This window comes from Apiospora hydei (assembly GCF_038363865.1).
Source record: "Apiospora hydei strain CBS 114990 chromosome Unknown utg000005l_segment0_segment0, whole genome shotgun sequence".
NCBI classification, from domain to species: domain Eukaryota; kingdom Fungi; phylum Ascomycota; class Sordariomycetes; order Amphisphaeriales; family Apiosporaceae; genus Apiospora; species Apiospora hydei.
In genome coordinates, this window is record NW_027117364.1 from 4,094,664 (window position 1) to 4,113,184 (window position 18,521).

At 47.0% G+C, this 18,521-nt stretch overlaps 6 protein-coding genes across 6 annotated transcripts; 5 read left to right on the forward strand and 1 right to left on the reverse strand.

Annotated features, from left to right (window-relative positions):
• Positions 1–96: 96 nt before the first annotated feature.
• PG997_006753 (uncharacterized protein) lies at positions 97–447 on the reverse strand (the record flags this gene model as incomplete). The annotated part of the gene is made up of 1 exon (XM_066811068.1): positions 97–447. One exon carries the CDS (start codon positions 445–447, stop codon positions 97–99), a length of 351 nt encoding a protein of 116 aa, XP_066669991.1.
• A 977-nt stretch (positions 448–1,424) lies between these two features.
• PG997_006754 (uncharacterized protein) lies at positions 1,425–5,058 on the forward strand (the record flags this gene model as incomplete). The annotated part of the gene is made up of 5 exons (XM_066811069.1): positions 1,425–2,024; positions 2,125–3,288; positions 3,392–3,574; positions 4,071–4,107; positions 4,847–5,058. The coding sequence occupies 5 exons, from the start codon at positions 1,425–1,427 to the stop codon at positions 5,056–5,058; spliced, it is 2,196 nt and encodes a 731-aa protein (XP_066669992.1).
• A 756-nt stretch (positions 5,059–5,814) lies between these two features.
• Positions 5,815–6,789, forward strand: PG997_006755 (feruloyl esterase C; the record flags this gene model as incomplete). Its single annotated transcript, XM_066811070.1, has 1 exon — positions 5,815–6,789. One exon carries the CDS (start codon positions 5,815–5,817, stop codon positions 6,787–6,789), a length of 975 nt encoding a protein of 324 aa, XP_066669993.1.
• A 677-nt stretch (positions 6,790–7,466) lies between these two features.
• On the forward strand, positions 7,467–8,575 carry PG997_006756 (fibronectin; the record flags this gene model as incomplete). Its single annotated transcript, XM_066811071.1, has 2 exons — positions 7,467–7,772; positions 7,865–8,575. The coding sequence occupies 2 exons, from the start codon at positions 7,467–7,469 to the stop codon at positions 8,573–8,575; spliced, it is 1,017 nt and encodes a 338-aa protein (XP_066669994.1).
• A 732-nt stretch (positions 8,576–9,307) lies between these two features.
• PG997_006757 (uncharacterized protein) lies at positions 9,308–9,885 on the forward strand (the record flags this gene model as incomplete). The annotated part of the gene is made up of 2 exons (XM_066811072.1): positions 9,308–9,460; positions 9,562–9,885. 2 exons carry the CDS (start codon positions 9,308–9,310, stop codon positions 9,883–9,885), a joined length of 477 nt encoding a protein of 158 aa, XP_066669995.1.
• A 598-nt stretch (positions 9,886–10,483) lies between these two features.
• Positions 10,484–11,569, forward strand: PG997_006758 (uncharacterized protein; the record flags this gene model as incomplete). The annotated part of the gene is made up of 3 exons (XM_066811073.1): positions 10,484–11,061; positions 11,116–11,159; positions 11,394–11,569. The coding sequence occupies 3 exons, from the start codon at positions 10,484–10,486 to the stop codon at positions 11,567–11,569; spliced, it is 798 nt and encodes a 265-aa protein (XP_066669996.1).
• Between the last annotated feature and the right edge of the window lie 6,952 nt (positions 11,570–18,521).

Here is an 18,521-nt window from a genome sequence, read left to right on the forward strand (position 1 = left end):
GTGATCGTATTATACCCCGCTTCCAAGCTTACTGCAATAACGGAAAAATACTTTGTTCATGATAGGCCAAGTGTAGCGATTACGTCCAACTCCGAGTCACTGGTGACATCTGAAGATCTCCTTGGGCCGGTTCGGCAACGGCACCGAATCTAGTCTCGATGTTTTTAGGAACTTCTTCCCAGACGACCCAGCAGGACCTTCTTCCCCAAGATCGGCGAGATGTAGTGCAGGATGAGCTTCGGCGCAGGACTCGATGGCCCCGTTCGCTCCCCTGAAGAAACACTTATTGTACACATACTCATGCAGCGGCGTCAGCGTCGACACCGCCTTACACTCAAAGATCTGGCCCAGCATGAACTTCTCCGTGACAGGCAGATCCCGGTTCGCCTCCATAAACCGGGCCTCGTCTTCCTTGTTGTAGGACGGGATGTCGGAGCCATAACGCATCTCCGGCAGCCTATCACAGAGAAACCAGTAATAGATTTTGCCCTGGGGCCTGCGGATTGGCCAATGCTGGGTGTTTATGTGCATAGAGAATTGCTGGTCTATGTCGAGGTCCGGCGCTCACAATGTATACCCGACTACATTTATCGTCTCTAGCCAAAGTCTAGGGCCGACCACGACTGAGAAGGATCTGGAAACAATCAGTCCATAACTGACTCGCGCGCACCCGTCGAAGATCAGGGAAAGGGGCAAGAGTCAAGACAAGCATTCTTCAAGCTGGAATCACCCCATAGGGACGGTGTAAAGGGAGGCGACTCGAAAATATTCGAGCGGATATCCAGTAGCCATGCCCAGCAGGGTGTTCGTGGCGTTTGACTCCAGCTCAAGGTAAAGTAGATCAGACGGGAGTGGGCAAGGTTGCAAGGGCCGGCCCGGATTTTAGGCTTTCAGGCTGCTCAACAGGTCCGTGGTGGAGGCTCTAGTGCTTGGCAGAGCACATGTTTTAGCAAGTCTGTTTTGCAGACTTTGTCAATCGCGTTCACTTGAATCCGTTGTATCTCATCATGGACTTTGCTGCAACGAGTTTCCGTTCTCGTGCATCCATGTCCACATCGAAGCTTGCTGGATTGTCTTGTGCGACGGGAAGCGGCCAAGGGAGGGGCTCAATCGCCGTTGCTCAACGGTCTGCCGCCTATTACCGTTGTTTTCTCGATTTGGCAATCACAGCGCTAGGTTTCAGTGGCCTGTGCAACACTGCTGCCTGTTTTCATGCTACGCCAGTCCATGTCCAACAAGCATCAGCAGAAGCAGCCAACACGCGCAAATTATAAAGTTATAAATCGAAAAGGAAACGACGAACTCTAATCGTAAAAAACTACAATCAAATACATTCTTCTCTAATCTCACCAAGTTCTTCGAGGGCTGATATTCTGTTTGTTGCACAAACAAGTTGAACCCAGGCGATTGAATTGATTGCCACCATGGCCGTTCTGCGACTCACCAACGTGACCAACAACGAAACAGTGCACCAGCGCTGCTTGTTGGTCACCGGCACCTGGGATGACGCCAAAGTAGCCACGTCAAAGGAAGACTTCGTTGCCGTGACCATCCGAGATGCCTTCTCCAAGCCGTCGGATCCCCAGAACTGGCCGGTAGCGGCCGGATCCAACGCCTTCCGGTCTTTGCTGATGCTGCAACCAGGGCCCAATGTCGCCGACTTCCTGCTGTTCCACCAGGGGCGGGTGTGCGCCACTGCGAGTCTCACGCTCAACTACCAGCCCCTGCTCCAGCTGCCGCCCCTCAACTTGGCCATTATGGTGGCCAAGGATTCGCCTTTGATGATCGACTGCCCACCGGCCAAACGGGGCGCCTTTACAAGCGCGCACAGCACCCTGGATGCCGCTATCTCAAAGCTGCGCATCACGGCTTATATGTGGCAGGCTCTGTTGGCCGAAGAGTTCCGCTCAATGAACCTTGGGCGTCGCACTTTCCGACTCGAAGAGCAGTGGGAGACAGACACTACCACCCTTTCGCACCTTCAATGCGACTCGGGAAACACCACTGCGGGCTCAGTGGCCAAGGTTCATGTTGTTCGGAGTGACAGGACCGTAGCGGAGCTAAGGGGATCCCGCAGTCGCACAGCAAAACCACCATGGCCACAATCGCACCTCACTGTTACAGTACTTTGAACAGGCCCTCCGCTCTCACGGGGCCCCTTTCACCAGCTGCACTCACCCGGTCGTTGCTGGGCTGGTCCTTGACTCGCACTTCTCGGTGAGCCAAAGCCTGATATTGGCGCATGCAGCCATGGGCCAGAGCAATCCGACAGGTCTGTCGCTGGGCATATTCGGCAGCCATCTCACGTGCTCGTGGCCGCGCTTCCTGGAAGAGGTACCCGCCTGCTTGACGGATATGAATCCGACCGGAGATGCGTTTGCCAATGATCATGGACAATGCCCAACAATGCAGGCAGCTTGCTGTTATGGTCAAGGTAGCTTTCTGACCCAGGTCGCACGCGCCTTCGGTGCTTCCCAAGACACAGATTTTGCTTCTGCGGGCAAAGCCAAGGTATGGCGACACAGGTTTATCGAAACCTCTGTTGGTTCGCCGAGTCGAGACTTGGCAGGGCTCAGCTTGCGAGACGCACTGAGGCTTCGCATGATGGACCACTTCCGGGTCCCATTCGATGAACGAACAACACAATCGGAAAGGGAGAGTCCTGTTACTGTCCGGTGTGTTTTGGACAGCGAAGACAACATCTCTCTAGAAGCCAAATGCTTGGCCGGTCTAGCGATGGTGCGGTTCAAAGATAGCAAGGGTCAAACCGCCAAAGAGTTGAACTACTCCAACCTGGATGCTGGCGCAGGCACAACTGGTGCTTCTAGACCTCCAACGGTATTCCACATTGACCAGGAAGAGCTCGAGAAGACCTACGACCGCCGCAAGAAGTGGGGACTAGAAGTTCTTGGTATGAATGGCAACATTCAAACCATCAGCAATATCTGGCCGCTGCTGGCCGACCAGCCGTTCGTGAAAGTACCTGGCACGTCCCTCGTCTTGTCAAAGCGGTCGGTGAAGTCAAGAGAGGTAGACCTGGATGGGGACCGGCTCTGCAGGTGGGCCACCCTGCTGAAGCGGAAATACGGCGACGGGAACACCACCCGGCTGGCCTACGCGAACCGCATCGACCTACGGATCGGCGCCATCATGGACGGCGCGGTGGTCTACTTCAGCGACGGGACCAAGTGCAACTGCGGCCAGGCCAACCAGACGAGCTATGGCGGGCACCAAGCCGAGGACCGGGCGCTCTCGGAGGAGGAGTCGCTCGACATCCGCAAGGTCTCGGTCGGGAGCCGCCGTTCCGGCTGGGGCGGCGCACTGGACGGCTGCCGGATGACGCTCGCGTCGGGCGCGGCGTGGGGGCGCCGTCAACGCGGGCCCGACCCAGGTGCAACATCTCGAGGCCCACCCGGACGAGCGCATTATTGGCTTCTACGGTCGCAGCCAGGTGGGCAGCGGCTTCACCGTCGAGTTCGGCATCATCACAGCGCCCAAGAGCGTGGTGGACGGCGAGGACGGGCTCCCGCGGCAGATCTACGACATGCCCGAGTTGCAGAACCTGAATGATGAGGTGAGTACATATTGCGATTTATTTGCGAGTGCAGCTCAAGAATGGCGGAGATATGGTGCATTGGAAGAAGATAGGATGAGGGGGATGAGGGAAGCTGACTGACATATCTTTGACAACTAGGGTTCTGACAACGAGGACGACGAAGACGAAGAGGATGACGATGACGATGACCACGATGACGAAGAGGAGGATGAAGATATGGATGATTGAGGGAACCGCCCTCATGACGGATGCGGAGTTGGAGTTTGACATCGTGTACCTCAAGACTGCGATGTATGAGATATGATATGCCCTTGAAGGCGACAGCGCTGCCCCCACCATATCATCCGTCCTGTACACATTTAGGAATATTTGGTGCCGAGGTATAATGTTTATTCCACTAGACATGATGCTTATACAAGTGGATTCGATGCTTATCCAACTGGATGTGATGCCTGATTAGACAAATAGACTTATTAATTACGAAGGCGTACCTCTTTATAGAAAACTTTTATAGAATACTTTCAGCGCGAACCTATGGCACTTCCACGACTGTTTTGTCCTGTTATGGGGTAGTCACCAGACTTTCTAGTATATCCTTATTTTTTCTTGGTGATGGTTGTCCGTGAACCGCTAGAACCTTATGGAACTGGTCGGAGCTGGGTTATGTGCCTACCTAGGTACCTATCTATCGCTTTGGTAGTTACTCAGCTATCATACTCAAGTATATGCCTAGTGCCAATGATTATAAAACTTTATAATAATATCTGAACCACAGTTTCGGTAACTGTCACGCTCTCAAAGAAGGAAGGCCGTAGAGTGGTTTAGGGAATGTTCTCCAGTCACGGGTTCAAAAGCAGCCCCAAAGTAGAATGTCACAGAAGACACACGTGCAGCTGCCCCATGCACCCAGGTCACTTCTGCCTTGTGAATCTCTTAGCCACATACTAATTAGCATTTACGTTCGTCAATCGATGGGTTAAACTTTGATACGAGCCAGTAAACTACCAAGATAGCCCGGGAATGTTTTGGTGTGGCTCAAAGGTGCTGCGCTGTCATCGTTCTCTTCCATAGATAGGTAATCTTTTTCTGCAATGCATCTAAAATACACACACAAACGAATCATATTACTTACCAACTCCATGAGAATGGCCTATCGCCCAAAGCTCTCAACTTGTCTCTCGGCAACTAAGGTGTTGGGGGCAATTTTTGCCTTCAATCATTTCGCGTAGGCAATTTTCTTTTCTCTCTCTCCCTTCCCCCATGCGCATACATGGATCTACGAGCTAACAGATGGTTCAAGTTCCAAAAATGATGTCAAGGCCCTCCAGAAGGATGTCAAGGCCTTTCAGAAGGATATCAAGGCCCTCGAGGCGGATGTCAGCGATATCAGGACCGGGATATCGCACAAGATGGACGACAATCTGCTTAAGACGAAGGAGTTTATAGATGAGCAATTCGCCGATCTCAAGCAAGTCCTGAAAGACGAGTTGGGCCGACATTGATGTAGCCTGCTCTCGTGACCAGCAACTTGGATTGCTCTGATAATGCGCTTCGATGCATTGCGGGTTCAGTCCGCGCGCGGTTGTCGACGAAAACACCGGGCAGTTACCATCCATCGATTCGGTGCTGCAGGATTCCCTGGATTCTCCGTAGTGCAACCCACCCAGCGGAAGAGGCAAAGCATTAGGCTAATCTGTCCGCGTTGATCATCTGCCGGTTGCTATTGTTGGTACCACCGGAGACTTACAAACCATGGTGGTGGATGGGGTTTTATTAGGGGGATTGCCGCTTGTTGGTTTCAAAACGCCAAGCATGCCCGTCTTATGGCTAAACTGGGGGTGGTGTTCGATATAGATTTGATGGACCACAAGTCTTTAGGCGCCTAATGGGGCACACTAGGAGAAATTCTCGCGCACCAATAGCGGTGCTTCCTATACCCCAGCTGAACCACATATTGAGGCATAATGGTAGCCCTACGTGTACAAGCATGATGATGGGTCGGGGACGTTTCTTGGCTTCTTGGCGGCTTGCCCTGTTCAGGCGATTTGGGCTGTGGATTCCAGCTCTGATTTACCCGTTATAGCGAGCTGTCACAACTACCGACGTGGGCCAGGATTGAACCGGCATCTGGCAGATCATTGCTCGAAGTCGTACAACATGCAGCATGGCTCGTGGACACCAGGACCTGGGTGGGCGGACTCTGGGCGTGACACCGCTATATAAAGCCTCGGGGGATCTGCAACCTCTGTTCCTGGTCCATGGGCTCTCTGCACCACGCTGATCTGCCAGCTCTTCTTTCTTTTGAATCGATCTCTTCCCAGCTCTCCCCGTGTCAACGTCAAAGACAGGCGAGCGACCAATCGTCGTCATCATGTACGGACGAAGCAACATCCTGCTGGCGGTGGCCTGCCTCGTGCTCGCCTCGCTGCGCACCGTCTACGCCGCCAGCTCGGCGGGGGTGCGGCAAGAGCCCGACGCTCAAGAGCCAGCGCTACAGCATCCAGGTCAACGGCAAGCAGCGCCAGTACTACATGAAGATCCCCAACAACTACGACAACAGCCACCCGTACCGCCTCGTCTTCACCTGGCACCAGCTCGGCGGCTCGGCCCAGAAGATCGTCAACGGCGAGAACCCGCAGCAGGGCGGCGCCCTGCCCTACTACGGCCTGGAGGCCATCTCCAACAACAGCGCCATCTTCGTCGTGCCCGACGGCCTGAACGCGGGCTGGGGCAACCAGGGCGGCGAGGACGTCACCTTCTTCGACCAGCTCGTCAAGACGGTCGAGGCGGACCTGTGCGTCGACACCAACCTGCGCTTCTCGACCGGCTTCAGCTACGGCGGCGCCATGTCCTACGCCCTGGCCTGCGCGCGCGCCTCCATGATCCGCGCCGTCGCCGTCATCTCGGGCGCGCCGCTGAGCGGGTGCCAGGGCGGCAAGGACCCGGTCGCGTACTACGGCCAGCACGGCACGTCGGACTCGGTGCTCAACGTGCAGATGGGGCGGCAGCTGCGGGACCAGTTCGTGGCCAACAACGGGTGCCAGCGGCTCTCGTCGGAGCCCCAGCCCAACGGCGGCAACTCGGTCCTGACCAAGTACACCGGCTGCAAGGAGGGGTACCCCGTCACCTGGGTCATTCACAACGGGGACCATAACCCGAGCCAGGTCAACCAGGGGCAGAGCACGCCGTTTGCGCCGAAGAACAGCTGGGACTTCTTTACGCAGTTCACTTAGGGGATGGGAAGTTATCTGCTCGATTGGACTTACGCGGAAAAGATGAGTGATGATGGACGGAACTTACTCCAATTCAAACTTGTACATATATGAGTGAGCTTGGCTACTTGTACATATCATGCCATACATAGCTGCGGCCGTCTAGTCTTTGATAGGATTTGGCGGCTTGGCAGCTCCAACATTTGAATACATCGGATTTCCTCTGCAGAAAGACTCTGACGGCGCGACTTGTCGTCTGAAATCGAAAAGGCAAACAAGGAGCTTCCAAATCAGGAGCGGAGGTTGCATTGTACGGCCGAATTCGTGATGATCGCCCGTGCCCCCGCCCAGGTGCCGAGTGGGTAATTTAAGGGGGGACCAGATGGGGCGAACAGATTTGCCGATCATGCCATGGAGACACGTCCGTCGCAGCCCGCCCGGACCAGGTTACGCTGTGCAATATAAGTGATTCTTCCTCCAATGAGAACCGCCGGGCTCAGGGGCTTTGCGTAATGCATAGCCGCGCGATTACTACGTCGACCAACGACGGTAGGTAGAGTTACGTATGGACCATGCCTCGCTAAGATGGGATTGCTGCGTTGCATATAAAGAGCAGCGGCTGCGGGTAGTGCGCATCCTTTCTTGGCCTACTCATCGCCAAGTAACGAGCAATTGTCACTTCGACTACCTACGAAAAGATGATCCGCCCAATCAGCATCCTCGCCACGCTCCTGGCAGCAGCCACCAGCTCCTCCGGCGCCAACGCCCAGGCCTTCCCCGGCGCCGTCGGCTTCGGCGCCGTCGCCACGGGCGGCGCGGGCGGCGAGACGTACACGGTCACGACGCTGGCGGACTCGGGCGCGGGCTCGTTCCGCGACGCCGTCAGCAAGCCGAACCGCGTCATCAACTTCAGCGTGGGCGGCTACATCGAGCTCGCCTCGGCCGTCTCGCTGTCGAGCGGCCTGACCATCAATGGGCAGACGGCCCCCGGCGGCGGCATCGGCGTCATGGGCGCCGAGATCTCGGGCAGCGGGCGCAACAACCTGATCATCCGGAACCTGCGGATGCGCCAAGGGCTGCGCGACGCGGGGGCAAGAAGAAGAGCGCCATCAACCTCGGCAAGGCCAAGAACGTGATCCTGGACCACTGCTCCCTCGCGTACGGGCAGTGGAACTCCATCGACGCCGTCAAGGTCGCCAACCTGACCGTGTCCAACTCCATCATCGCTTTACCTATTGGCCAGCAGTTCGGCGCCCACATCGAGGGCGGGCCGACCACGTTCCACCAGAACCTCTGGGTCAGCGCGCACAACCGGCAGCCGCTGGCCAAGGGCGATACCCAATTTATCAACAACGTCGTCTACGACTTCCAGTCGGCCTACACGGCGGGCAACTCGGGCGGGACGTTCCTGCACGACATCCTGAACAACTACTTCATCGCGGGCCCGTCGTCCACGGACCCGCAGAAGGGCGTCTTCTTCCAGATGAACGACAACCAGGCCGTCTTCGCCGCGGGCAACATGCTCGACGCCGACAAGGACGGCCGGCTCGGGGGCGCGCAGCAGAACACCGTCGACAAGGCCCGCGCGGTGCCGCAGACCTGGGCGCCGAGCTCCAAGGGGCTGGCGACCATGACGGCGGCGGATGCGTACGCTTACGTCGTGGCGAATGCGGGCGCGATGCCTCGGGACGAGTTGGATGCGTTTGTGGTGGACTCGGTCAAGTCGCTCGGCACGCGCGGCAAGATCATCAAGGATCAGGCGGCGACGGGGCTGTCGAATGGAGGGTATGGCACGATCAAGGGTTGATTTTGATCGGAGCAGCTTTATTAATTCAAGTGTATATAATATTATGAAGTGCACTTTCTGCAGGCAAAGAGGGCCATCCTCACTACTTCCGTGTACATGTGATCGCTGTTTTCATAAGTAGTCATGTTTGCTCATGAGCTGTCACACCATCGCCTCCGGCGTGCTGTCGGTGATCCTTTCAGTCATTCTTACCTGCCTTTTCACTGCATGAGTAACTTCACAGAGGTTTATAACAACGAGAAAAGTGCTCACGTTCACAAATGTCCGGTATAAAAGGCATTATTTGCTTTGCGTTCCTCAAATCGTATTCTCTTCTTTCTTTTGACTTCAATGGCCTCTGGCATGGACTATGACTCTCTGATCATCAACGGAAATAACATTCAATTCTATATTCATTGAATAGAGGCGTTAGGTCTTGTATTCACTGCTGATTGTCCCCTACATAAGGACCTTCTGAGCTCATATCACTCAATCAGCCACCTTACCAAGTTCATAACTTAACATCACTTACTCTCACCAAGCTTAAGATACTCGCACAACCTTGAAGTTCAACTGAGCGTTTACTTGAAATCCCACATCTCATCATACCACCAACCAAAACATCACCGTCAAGATGAAGTCGTTCTTCACTGCTCTCGTCAGCATCCTGGCTATCTCCTCGCCAATACCGATGCCAATGCTCCCACCAACATCACCCAGATCTTGGACACCCTCCCTGATGGTGGTTACATCATGGACATGGGTGTCAATGCGAATGGCCTGTTCGACGTTACCGACCTGGACGGCAAGCCAGTTCCAGGTTCGCCCTTCACCATCGACCTGAGCTCCGTCCCTCCTCCTGGACCCGCCAATGGAACCTCGGTCAAGACCAAGGACCAGTGGGGTGTAAGTACTCTGTTATTTTCATTTTCCTCTATTTCCTCTAAAGCACGACTCGTAAATTACGCCCGGGTCAGAAACCAGTCTCGCTAACGGTTTCTTTCCAGTGCACCGCCCCGGACGAGTGGGTGGACTGGAACTCGTGGAAGGCCGCGGGCGGCGAGTTGGCCTTCTGGTGCGGCGCCGGCAACATGGTGCCCAAGAAGAAGGTGCTGTCGTGGATCTACAACGGCAACATGGCCTACATCTGCAACTACGCCGGCCCCCAGAACTGCGACGGCAACGAGTACTGGAACTACATGCAGACCATTGCCGACAAGTGCTCCTTCACCGGCTGCGGCTGGTTCCTTCAGGGCTCGGGCGACAAGAGCTATGGGCGTGGCCTGAAGAACGGGAAGAGCGACCCTTACTACATCTGCTACAACACCTAGGCGTGCTCGCCTCTGCAGCTTGGTGGTTTGGCTGACGACACCTGATTGTGACGACACTTGGCCTGCTAGGGAATTTTCGTCCTAAGGGGAAAGGTGGCTAGAATGTCTTGGGGCTGGATAGCTTAGATCGGTTCACAAGCTGCAATGACGTATCTAGTCGGTGTCTGCAAGCTAGAAGATCTTAGGTTGAATGAAGATCTCATTTACATGTAAGCAGCTGTCTATGGAAGTCACTACTTTCAGAGTTGAGCCGTGAGATAGAGGGCATAATAATGCCCAATCTGTTTCCTGCACTAATCCCTTTTGATGCCGATCAGGTATTAATCTTTCATAAATGCATTGTGGTAATGAATAAGAGCTTCAGGACCTCAGGCAAGTGTCGTGATCTGGTTGACTAACGAGATGCAGCAACCAACAAACCAATAGGAGATCCGCACGTTTGCCTAATCCACTTCTGTTGACTTTTTATATGCCACCCGAGGGCCCATACGTTCTGCCCCGGCACCGACCAATGTCGTCCCTTTTTTATTTTTCTGAACCACCACCCCCGCAGTGAGACATCGCGCAGTTCTTTTATACATGATTGCGAGATATTACCATGTCTACCTATATTCGCAAGAAACTCTTCCGGACCTCCGGCTCGGGCGGCAGCCTGTACACCCACACGAATCTGACAGTGTCCGGCTCGAAACGCCCCCGCGAGGACGACGGCACTGAACACGACGATGTCGATGATCCAGTGACGCTGCTGTCAGCGGGGCAGCACTTCACCACGACCCCCATCTCCCGCTACCGCCACGGCCGCCTGCCCGGCCTCCCTAGCGCCCGGCCCCGCACCCGCTTCTCCCCCATAGGCTGCGAGTGCTGGGCCTACCCGTCGGCGGGCGGCGTCGTGTACGGCTTCTTCACGGCCGTGCAGCTGAAGCAGATGGGCCTGTCCAACATGGAGGAGGCGGACCGGTCGTCCCCCGACGACGGTGGCGCCGACGAAGACCGGCTGGCCCTGGTGCTGCTGCGGCAGGGCGCGCACTGGTGGCCCAGCTGGGCGTTCTACTGCCGGCACCGCGACAACATCCACCGGGTCCTGTACGGCTTCCATTTTCCGCCGAGCGTGCACACGGCGCACACGGCGCCCGAGGCGGCGTCGATGGGCCGGGGCAAGGGGCGCAGGGGGAGGTATGGGTCCTCAAGGGGTCCGAGGATGTGGTGTTTTATGACGACCATGCGGAGAGGGATTTGGGCAAGCAGCCTTGGCCGAGTATACCGGAGGGCTGGTACGCGCGGGTCAACCTCGCGACGACGCCGGGGAGAGGTGCAAGGTGTTTAAGCAATTTGGTGCGACGTGAGTCTCTTATTGATTCTTTCTTTCCTTTTCCTTTTTTTTGTTCTTCCTTGACGCCGATATTTCGATTACCGCACGAGCACAACAGATGAGGATGCCGCCACGCCACCACACCTACATCACCTCCGAAGAAAATCATTGACTTCAGGACTACGTAACTGACCAGCCCGATCAAGGTATTACGAAAACTGGAAAGATTGTGAAGATATCCCAAAGACATTAGAGGAGGGGGTCCAGAAGGGGAAAGAGTACGAAACGCTACTCAAGAGGATGCAAGACGCGAACTACGTCCGCCGTTGGGTGGATAATGGGAGCACCGACTGGCCAGCCAAGGCGATATAGTCTTTGTGTATATCATTATGGTGGGATTTGCAACCACCTGTTCAGGTTCTGTGAATAGACCTCGAGCATCAGCGGCGTATCGTTGTTAAGATGTAAGAGTTTGTTGTGTAGTGTTTCTTTTGGCAAAAGGAGTTTGGCAAATGTTATGAATGAAGTATGAGTTTGAATAACCTACCTACGATATCTGAGAGCTGGATTAATCCGCACGGATTTCCTCCTAGGCATAAGGTTAAACTGCATCTATTTTGAGTTAAATTTTTTTGGTGTATATTGTGTTTTGGATCAGTAGAATCTATTAGTGTGGCCGGCCTTCTCTGCGCCCACCCCCTTTTTGTCCAGGTGCCTTTAAGTGGTGCTTATCGTTAAATAGACCCTTTTAGCGTTTTCTGCCTTTTTTCAAGTCGTTAAAATATTTTTCGAGTTTATTATATTATTTTTAAATAATTTTTCTATCGTTTTTATTAACGTGGTTTATTACTTAATAGCGTATATTACTTAATAGCGCTCTATTATTATTTTTTAATATTTTTATATAGAATAATTTAATTATAACGCTTTAAATTAATTAATATCGCTCGTTATCCGATTCGCTAGTTAATTTTATATCCTTTTCGCATGTTCGCGCATTATAACCTGTCTCGCCGCAGACACCGCAGCGCCTTCCACCGGTCGCCCTCCGCTTCGACGAACCCCTATTTTGCCCTTTATTAGTCGCTGGACGCTTCCCTACTACCTTCTCGTCCTGTATCTTTTAAGACTTTTTAATAGTAAGGGCTTTTCTAAGCTAGACTCGCGATTTTTTAGCTCTCCGGCGTTTTAAAAGGGTTAAATTAGCCTCTTTTAAAGTACGTATCTAATTACGTATAAAGGTTATTTTATAAGCTATTTTAATTATACTTTTCGTTATTTAATTTACAGTATTTAAAATCGGCGTCGGAGAGCTTTTTTAATAAGTAAATATTTTTATTAAATATAAATAAAGTATTTAATTATTTATTAAAAATTAAACGGCGTTTAAAGGTCGTAGGTATTAACCGTCCCCGGACAAAATAAGCTAAGTATAAACGTTCGGAGACGTATATTTAATTTATTAATTACCTCGTTTAAATAATAAGGTATTAAATTAAATACGTTAAATTTAAATTTAATATTAGTTTCCGTAAAAGTGGTATAATACGCGGCTTTAAAAACGATAAAAACTCTAGCTTCGTAATATAATTTATCGACGCTTTAATAAATAGCTCGATTTTCTTTAAATACGCGCGCTTTAACGGCGAATAAAATGCTATATTTAGTGATTAAAGTAAGTAAAATAAATAAAGAGGTATACTAAGCGTAATAATGTCGTTATTTTTATAGTATACCTCGAACTGCGTCGAAATATAGCTTTTATAGCCGTTAAGGATTAATAAACGATAGCGACCCTTCGTTCGCGACTTAATATATTTATCGAAGTATTTAATTTAATTTAAGCTTATCTCGTTATCGGTTTAACCGTTAAAAATCGGTTTAATTACTTAATCGCCCGGTAAATCGTATTCGCGAGCTTAATTCGTAAAGTAGTATTAGCTTTAAACGATTAAAAAAGGCGGGATATATTAGCCTTTTAAATTAATACATTTAATAGCCATCGATTATTCCCGATTACTAGGCTGGACCGATTTCGCCTTCCCACGCCGATCGGCGCGTGTTACGACGAGTATTAACCCGATTATACTTATTATAAAGCCGGTCTTATCGAAATTAAAAATATTTTCGTCGAGGATACCGTATTTCGCTTTAATATTTATAATTAGTTTAAACTAGCCGGAAATAATACTTAAACTTTTATAAAAAGCTCTTTAATAGTTATATTAACGATTTATTCGAGTTTTAAAGTCCGGGTTACGGTCGATAAAACGCCTAACTTAGTGCTTACCGACGCGGTCGCCGCCGCGCGACTCCGAGAGAAAATTAGCTATATTTTTACACTAGCGATTTTAAGGGGTATCCCCCGAGTATTTAAATCGATTATATATTTAAAAAATATCTCTTTTTTAATTTAATTTAATTTACGATATATATATTAAATATCGCGTCGAGGTTAAAGGCCGTAAATTCGATAGCGTAAGGTCGTTTTAAGAATATCGTAAAGCCTCGTAGTAGCCCGTTAATTAATTTTATTCGGTTCGTTACGCGTCGCTTAAATTATTAAAAAGATTCGATCTTTTTAATATTAGATAAGCATTATAATTAAAGAGTTATTACGTATCGAAGTTTTAAAAAAGAAGATTTAAAATAAATATACGCTATTAAATAATAAACCACGTTAACGTAATTTATTACTACACGACGTATATTATTTAACGACGCACTTTTTTTATTTCTCGACCTTTTTATATAAATTAATTTAATTATAACGTTTAAAATTAATTAAAACTACTCGTTATCCGATTTTTCGCTTAATTTTATATCCTTTTCACTTGTTCGCGCATTGTGACCTATTTCGCCGTAGATACCACAACGCCTGCCGCCCGTCGCGCGCCTTTTTGACAAATTATTATTTTCGCCTTTATTAATCGCTGGCCGCTTCTTTTTTACCTTCTCGTCCTGCAGCCTTCGAGATTCCTTAATCGTAAAAGCTCTTTTTAAGCTAGACTCGCGATTTTTTAACTCTCCGGCGCTTCGAAAGGGTTAAATTAACCTTTTTTAAAATATATAACGTGGTTTACTAGTAAGCGGGATATATTATATACCGGGACACTTTTCCGATCGATTATACTTTTTAAATTTTAATACGTTTTAATTCTATAATTATAATGCTTAATCCTTTATTAGAAAAACGGATCGATTTAACGATTTAAGCGACGCGAAACCCCGTAAAATATATTAGCTAAAGAGCTGCTACGAAAGCCTTTAATATCCCACGAACTTTTTTAAACTACCGATTCCACGGCCGACCTTTACAACGCGAAATCGGACACTTTCGATAAAAATTAAATCCGATTAAAAAAGAGGTGTTTCGTAATTATATAATTAATTTAAATACCCGAGAAATGTTTTTTAATATAATTAATGTAAAAAAATATAACTAATCTCTTTATCGCGTCGCGCGGCGGCGAACGCGTCGGTAAGCACTAGGTTAGGCGATTTATTAATCGTAACCTAGACCTTAAAACCAGAATAAATCGTCGATACGATTACTAGAGGGCCTTTTACGAGGATCCGAACGTTATTTCCGGTTAGTTTAAGTTAGTCGCGAATATTAAGGCTAAATACGGCATTATTAATAAGGACATGTATAATTTCGATAAGACCGGCTTTATAATAAGTATAATCGGGTTAACCTTTATTATAATACGCGCCGATCGGCGTGGGAAGGCGAAATCGGTCTAGTTTAATAATCGAGAATAGTCGACGGCGATTAAATATATTAATTCGTAAGGCTAATATATTCCGCCGTTTTTAATCGTTTAAAGCTAATATTACCTAGCGAATTAAGCTACCGAATACGACTTACCGGGTAACTAGGTAATTAAATCGACTTCGAATAGTTAAATAAATAATAAAATAAGCTTAAATTAAATTAAGTATTTTAATAAGTATATTAAGTCGCGAACGAAAGGTTTATATCGCTTTTTAATTCTCGACGGCCACGAGAGCTATATTTCGGCCGAATTCGAGGTATATTATAAAGATAACGGTATTATTACGTTTAATATACCTTTTTATTTTTTTATTTACTTTAACTATTAAATATAGTACTTTATTCGCCTTTAAAGCGCGCGTATTCGAAAGAAATCGAGCTATTTATTAAAACTTCGATTAATTATATTACGAAGTTCGAGTTTTTTTATCGCGTTTAAGGCCGCGTATTTTACTATTTTTACGGAAATTAATATTAAATTTAAATTTAGCGTATTTAGTTTAGTACCTTATAACCTTAACGAGGTAATTAATAAGTTAAATGTGCGTCTCCGGACACTTACACCTAGCTCGTCGCGTCCGGGGACGGTTAGCACCTATGACCCTTAGACGTCGTTTAACTTTTTAATAGATAATTAAGCACTTTTTTTTATTAAAAAAAAGGTGTTTACTTATTAAAAAAACTTTTTAACATTAATTTTAAAAGCGGTAAACTAAATAATAAAAGGTAACGTAGTTTACTATTAAATCGAACATATTATTAAGTCGGACACTTTTTCTATATCTCGATATTTCTATATAAATTTATTTAATTATAACGCTCTAAATCAATTAAAATTATTCGCTATCCAATTCGCTACTTAATTCTATATCCTTCTCACACGTTCGCGCATTGTGACCGGTTTCGCCGCAGTTGCCACAGCGCCTACCGCCCGTCGCGCGTCGTTTCGACGAGCCACTATTTTCGCTTTCGCCGGTCGGTAAACGCTTCCCTTTTGCCTTTTCGTCCTATAGCGCTTGAGATTCCTTAATGGTAAGGGCTTCTCTAAGCTGAACTCGTGATTTTTTAGCTTTCCGGCGCTTCGAAAAGGCTAAATTAGCATTTTAAAAAGTGCGGACCTAATTTTTTAATATGGTCACCTTGTAAGCTATTCGGGTTATACCCTTCGCTATTTAATTTACTATATTTAAAATTAACGTTAAAAAACTTTTTTTAATAAATAAACACCCTTTTTTAATATAAATAAAATGCCTAGTCGTTTATTATAAATTAAACGGCGTTTAAAGGTTATACGTACTTAAAATCCCGGGTCACGACTACTTCGATATAAGCGTTCGAAGTTATATATCTAGTTTATTTATTACTTCGTTCGAATAGTAAGGTACTAAGCCGGATACGCTGAATTTAAATTTAATATTAATTTCCGTAAAAATAGTAAAATATACGGCCTTAAACGCGATAAAGAACTTAAGCTTCGTAATATAGTTTATCGAGGCTTTAATAAATAGCTCGATTTCCTTCGAATAAACACGTTTTAAAGGCGAATAAAATACTATATCGAAAGGTTAAAACAAGTGCGATAAATAAGGAGGTATACTAATAATAATAATGTTATTATCTTAGTAGTATACCTCGAATTCGGCCGAAATATAGCTCTCGTGGCCGTCGAGAATTAGGAAGCGGTAACGACTTTTCATTTACGATTTAGTATATTTATCAAAGTGCTTAATCTAGTTTAAACTTATCTCGTTATTAATCTATTTATTAAAAATCGGTTTAATTACTTAATCGCCTAGTAAACTATTCTCGCGCGATTAGTTCGCGAAGTAATATTAGCCCTAAACGATTAAAAAAGGCGGAATACACCAGCTTTACGAATTGATACATTTAATGGCCGTCGACTATTCCCGATTACCAGGCTAGACCAACTTCGCCTTCCCACGCCGATTAGCGCGTATTACGACGAGTATTAACCCGATTATACCTATTAAAGCCGGTCTCGTCGAAATTCCATATATCCTCGTTAACGATACCGTATTTAGCCTTAATATTAATAACTAAGCTAAACCAGCCGGAAATAACCTTCGAATCTTTACAGAGAGCCCTTTAATAGTCGTACCGACGGTTCATTCTAATCTTAAGGTCCGGGTTACGGTTAATAAAGCGCCTGGCCCAGTGCTTATCGACGCGGTCGCCGCCGCGCGACGCGATAAAGAGATTAGCCATATTTTCCATACTAGCCATTTTTAAAGGCATCCCTCGGGTATTTAAATTAATTATATATTTACGAAATACCTCTTTTTTAATCGTATTTAATTTATATTTTAAATATCGGATTTCGCGTTATATAGTTCGGCTATAAAGTCGGTCGCTAAGGGTAAATAATAAAACGACGTAGTGTTTCGCCGTAGCTCTTTAATTAATTCGGGTTAAACCGTTTCGTAACGTTTAAATTATTAAAGTTATCCGCTTTTTTTAAAATAAATAAAACATTATAATTATAAAGTTATTACGCGTTAAAGTTTAATTAAGTAAGTCGGTAATAAAAGTGTCCGATTTAATAATATATTCGACTTAATAATAAACCACGTTATATATATAATTATATATAAAATAACCCTTATAAAGAATTAAATACGTATATTATAAAAGGCTAATTTAGCTTTTTTAAAGCGTCGGAGAGCTAAAAAATCGCGAGTCTAGCTTAAAAAGCCCTTACGATTAAGGAATCTCGAAGGCTGCAGGATAAGAAGGCAAAAGGGAAGCGGCCAGCGACTGATGAAGGCGAAAATGGTGGTTTTTCGAAAAGGCGCGCGACGGGCGGCAGGCGCTGTGGGATCTGCGGCGAAACAGGCCATAATGCGCGAACATATAAAAAGGATATAAAATCGAGTAGCGAATCGAATAGCGAGTGAATTTAATTAATAAAGCGCGTTGTGGTTAAATAAACCTATATAAAAGTGTCGAAAAGTGGAAAAAGTATCCCGGTATGTGATATGTCCCGCTTACTAGTAAACCACGTTATTCGATTATATATAAAAATTATTTTATAAACTATTTTAATTATATTTTTCGTTATTTAATTTACCGTATTTAAAATCGGCGTTAAAGAGTTTTTTTAATAAAAAAATACTTTTTTTAAATATAAATAAAGTATTTAATTATTTATTAAAAATTAAACGGCGTTTAAAGGTCGTAGGTATTAACCGTCCTTAAATAAAATAAGTTAAATATAAGCGTCCGGAGACGTAAATTTAATTTATTAATTACTTTATTCGAGTTATAAGGTATTAAGCCGGATACGTTAAATTTAAATTTAATATTAATTTCCGTAAAAATAGCGAAATATATAGCTTTAAACGCGATAAAAAACTCGAGCTTTATAATATAATTTATCGAGGCCTTAATAAATAGCTCGATTTTTTCGAATATACGCGCTTTAAAAGCGAATAAAATACTATATCGAAAAGTTAAAGTAAACGCGATAAAAAACTCGAGCTTCGTAATATAATTTATCGAGGCTTTAATAAATAACTCGATTTCCTT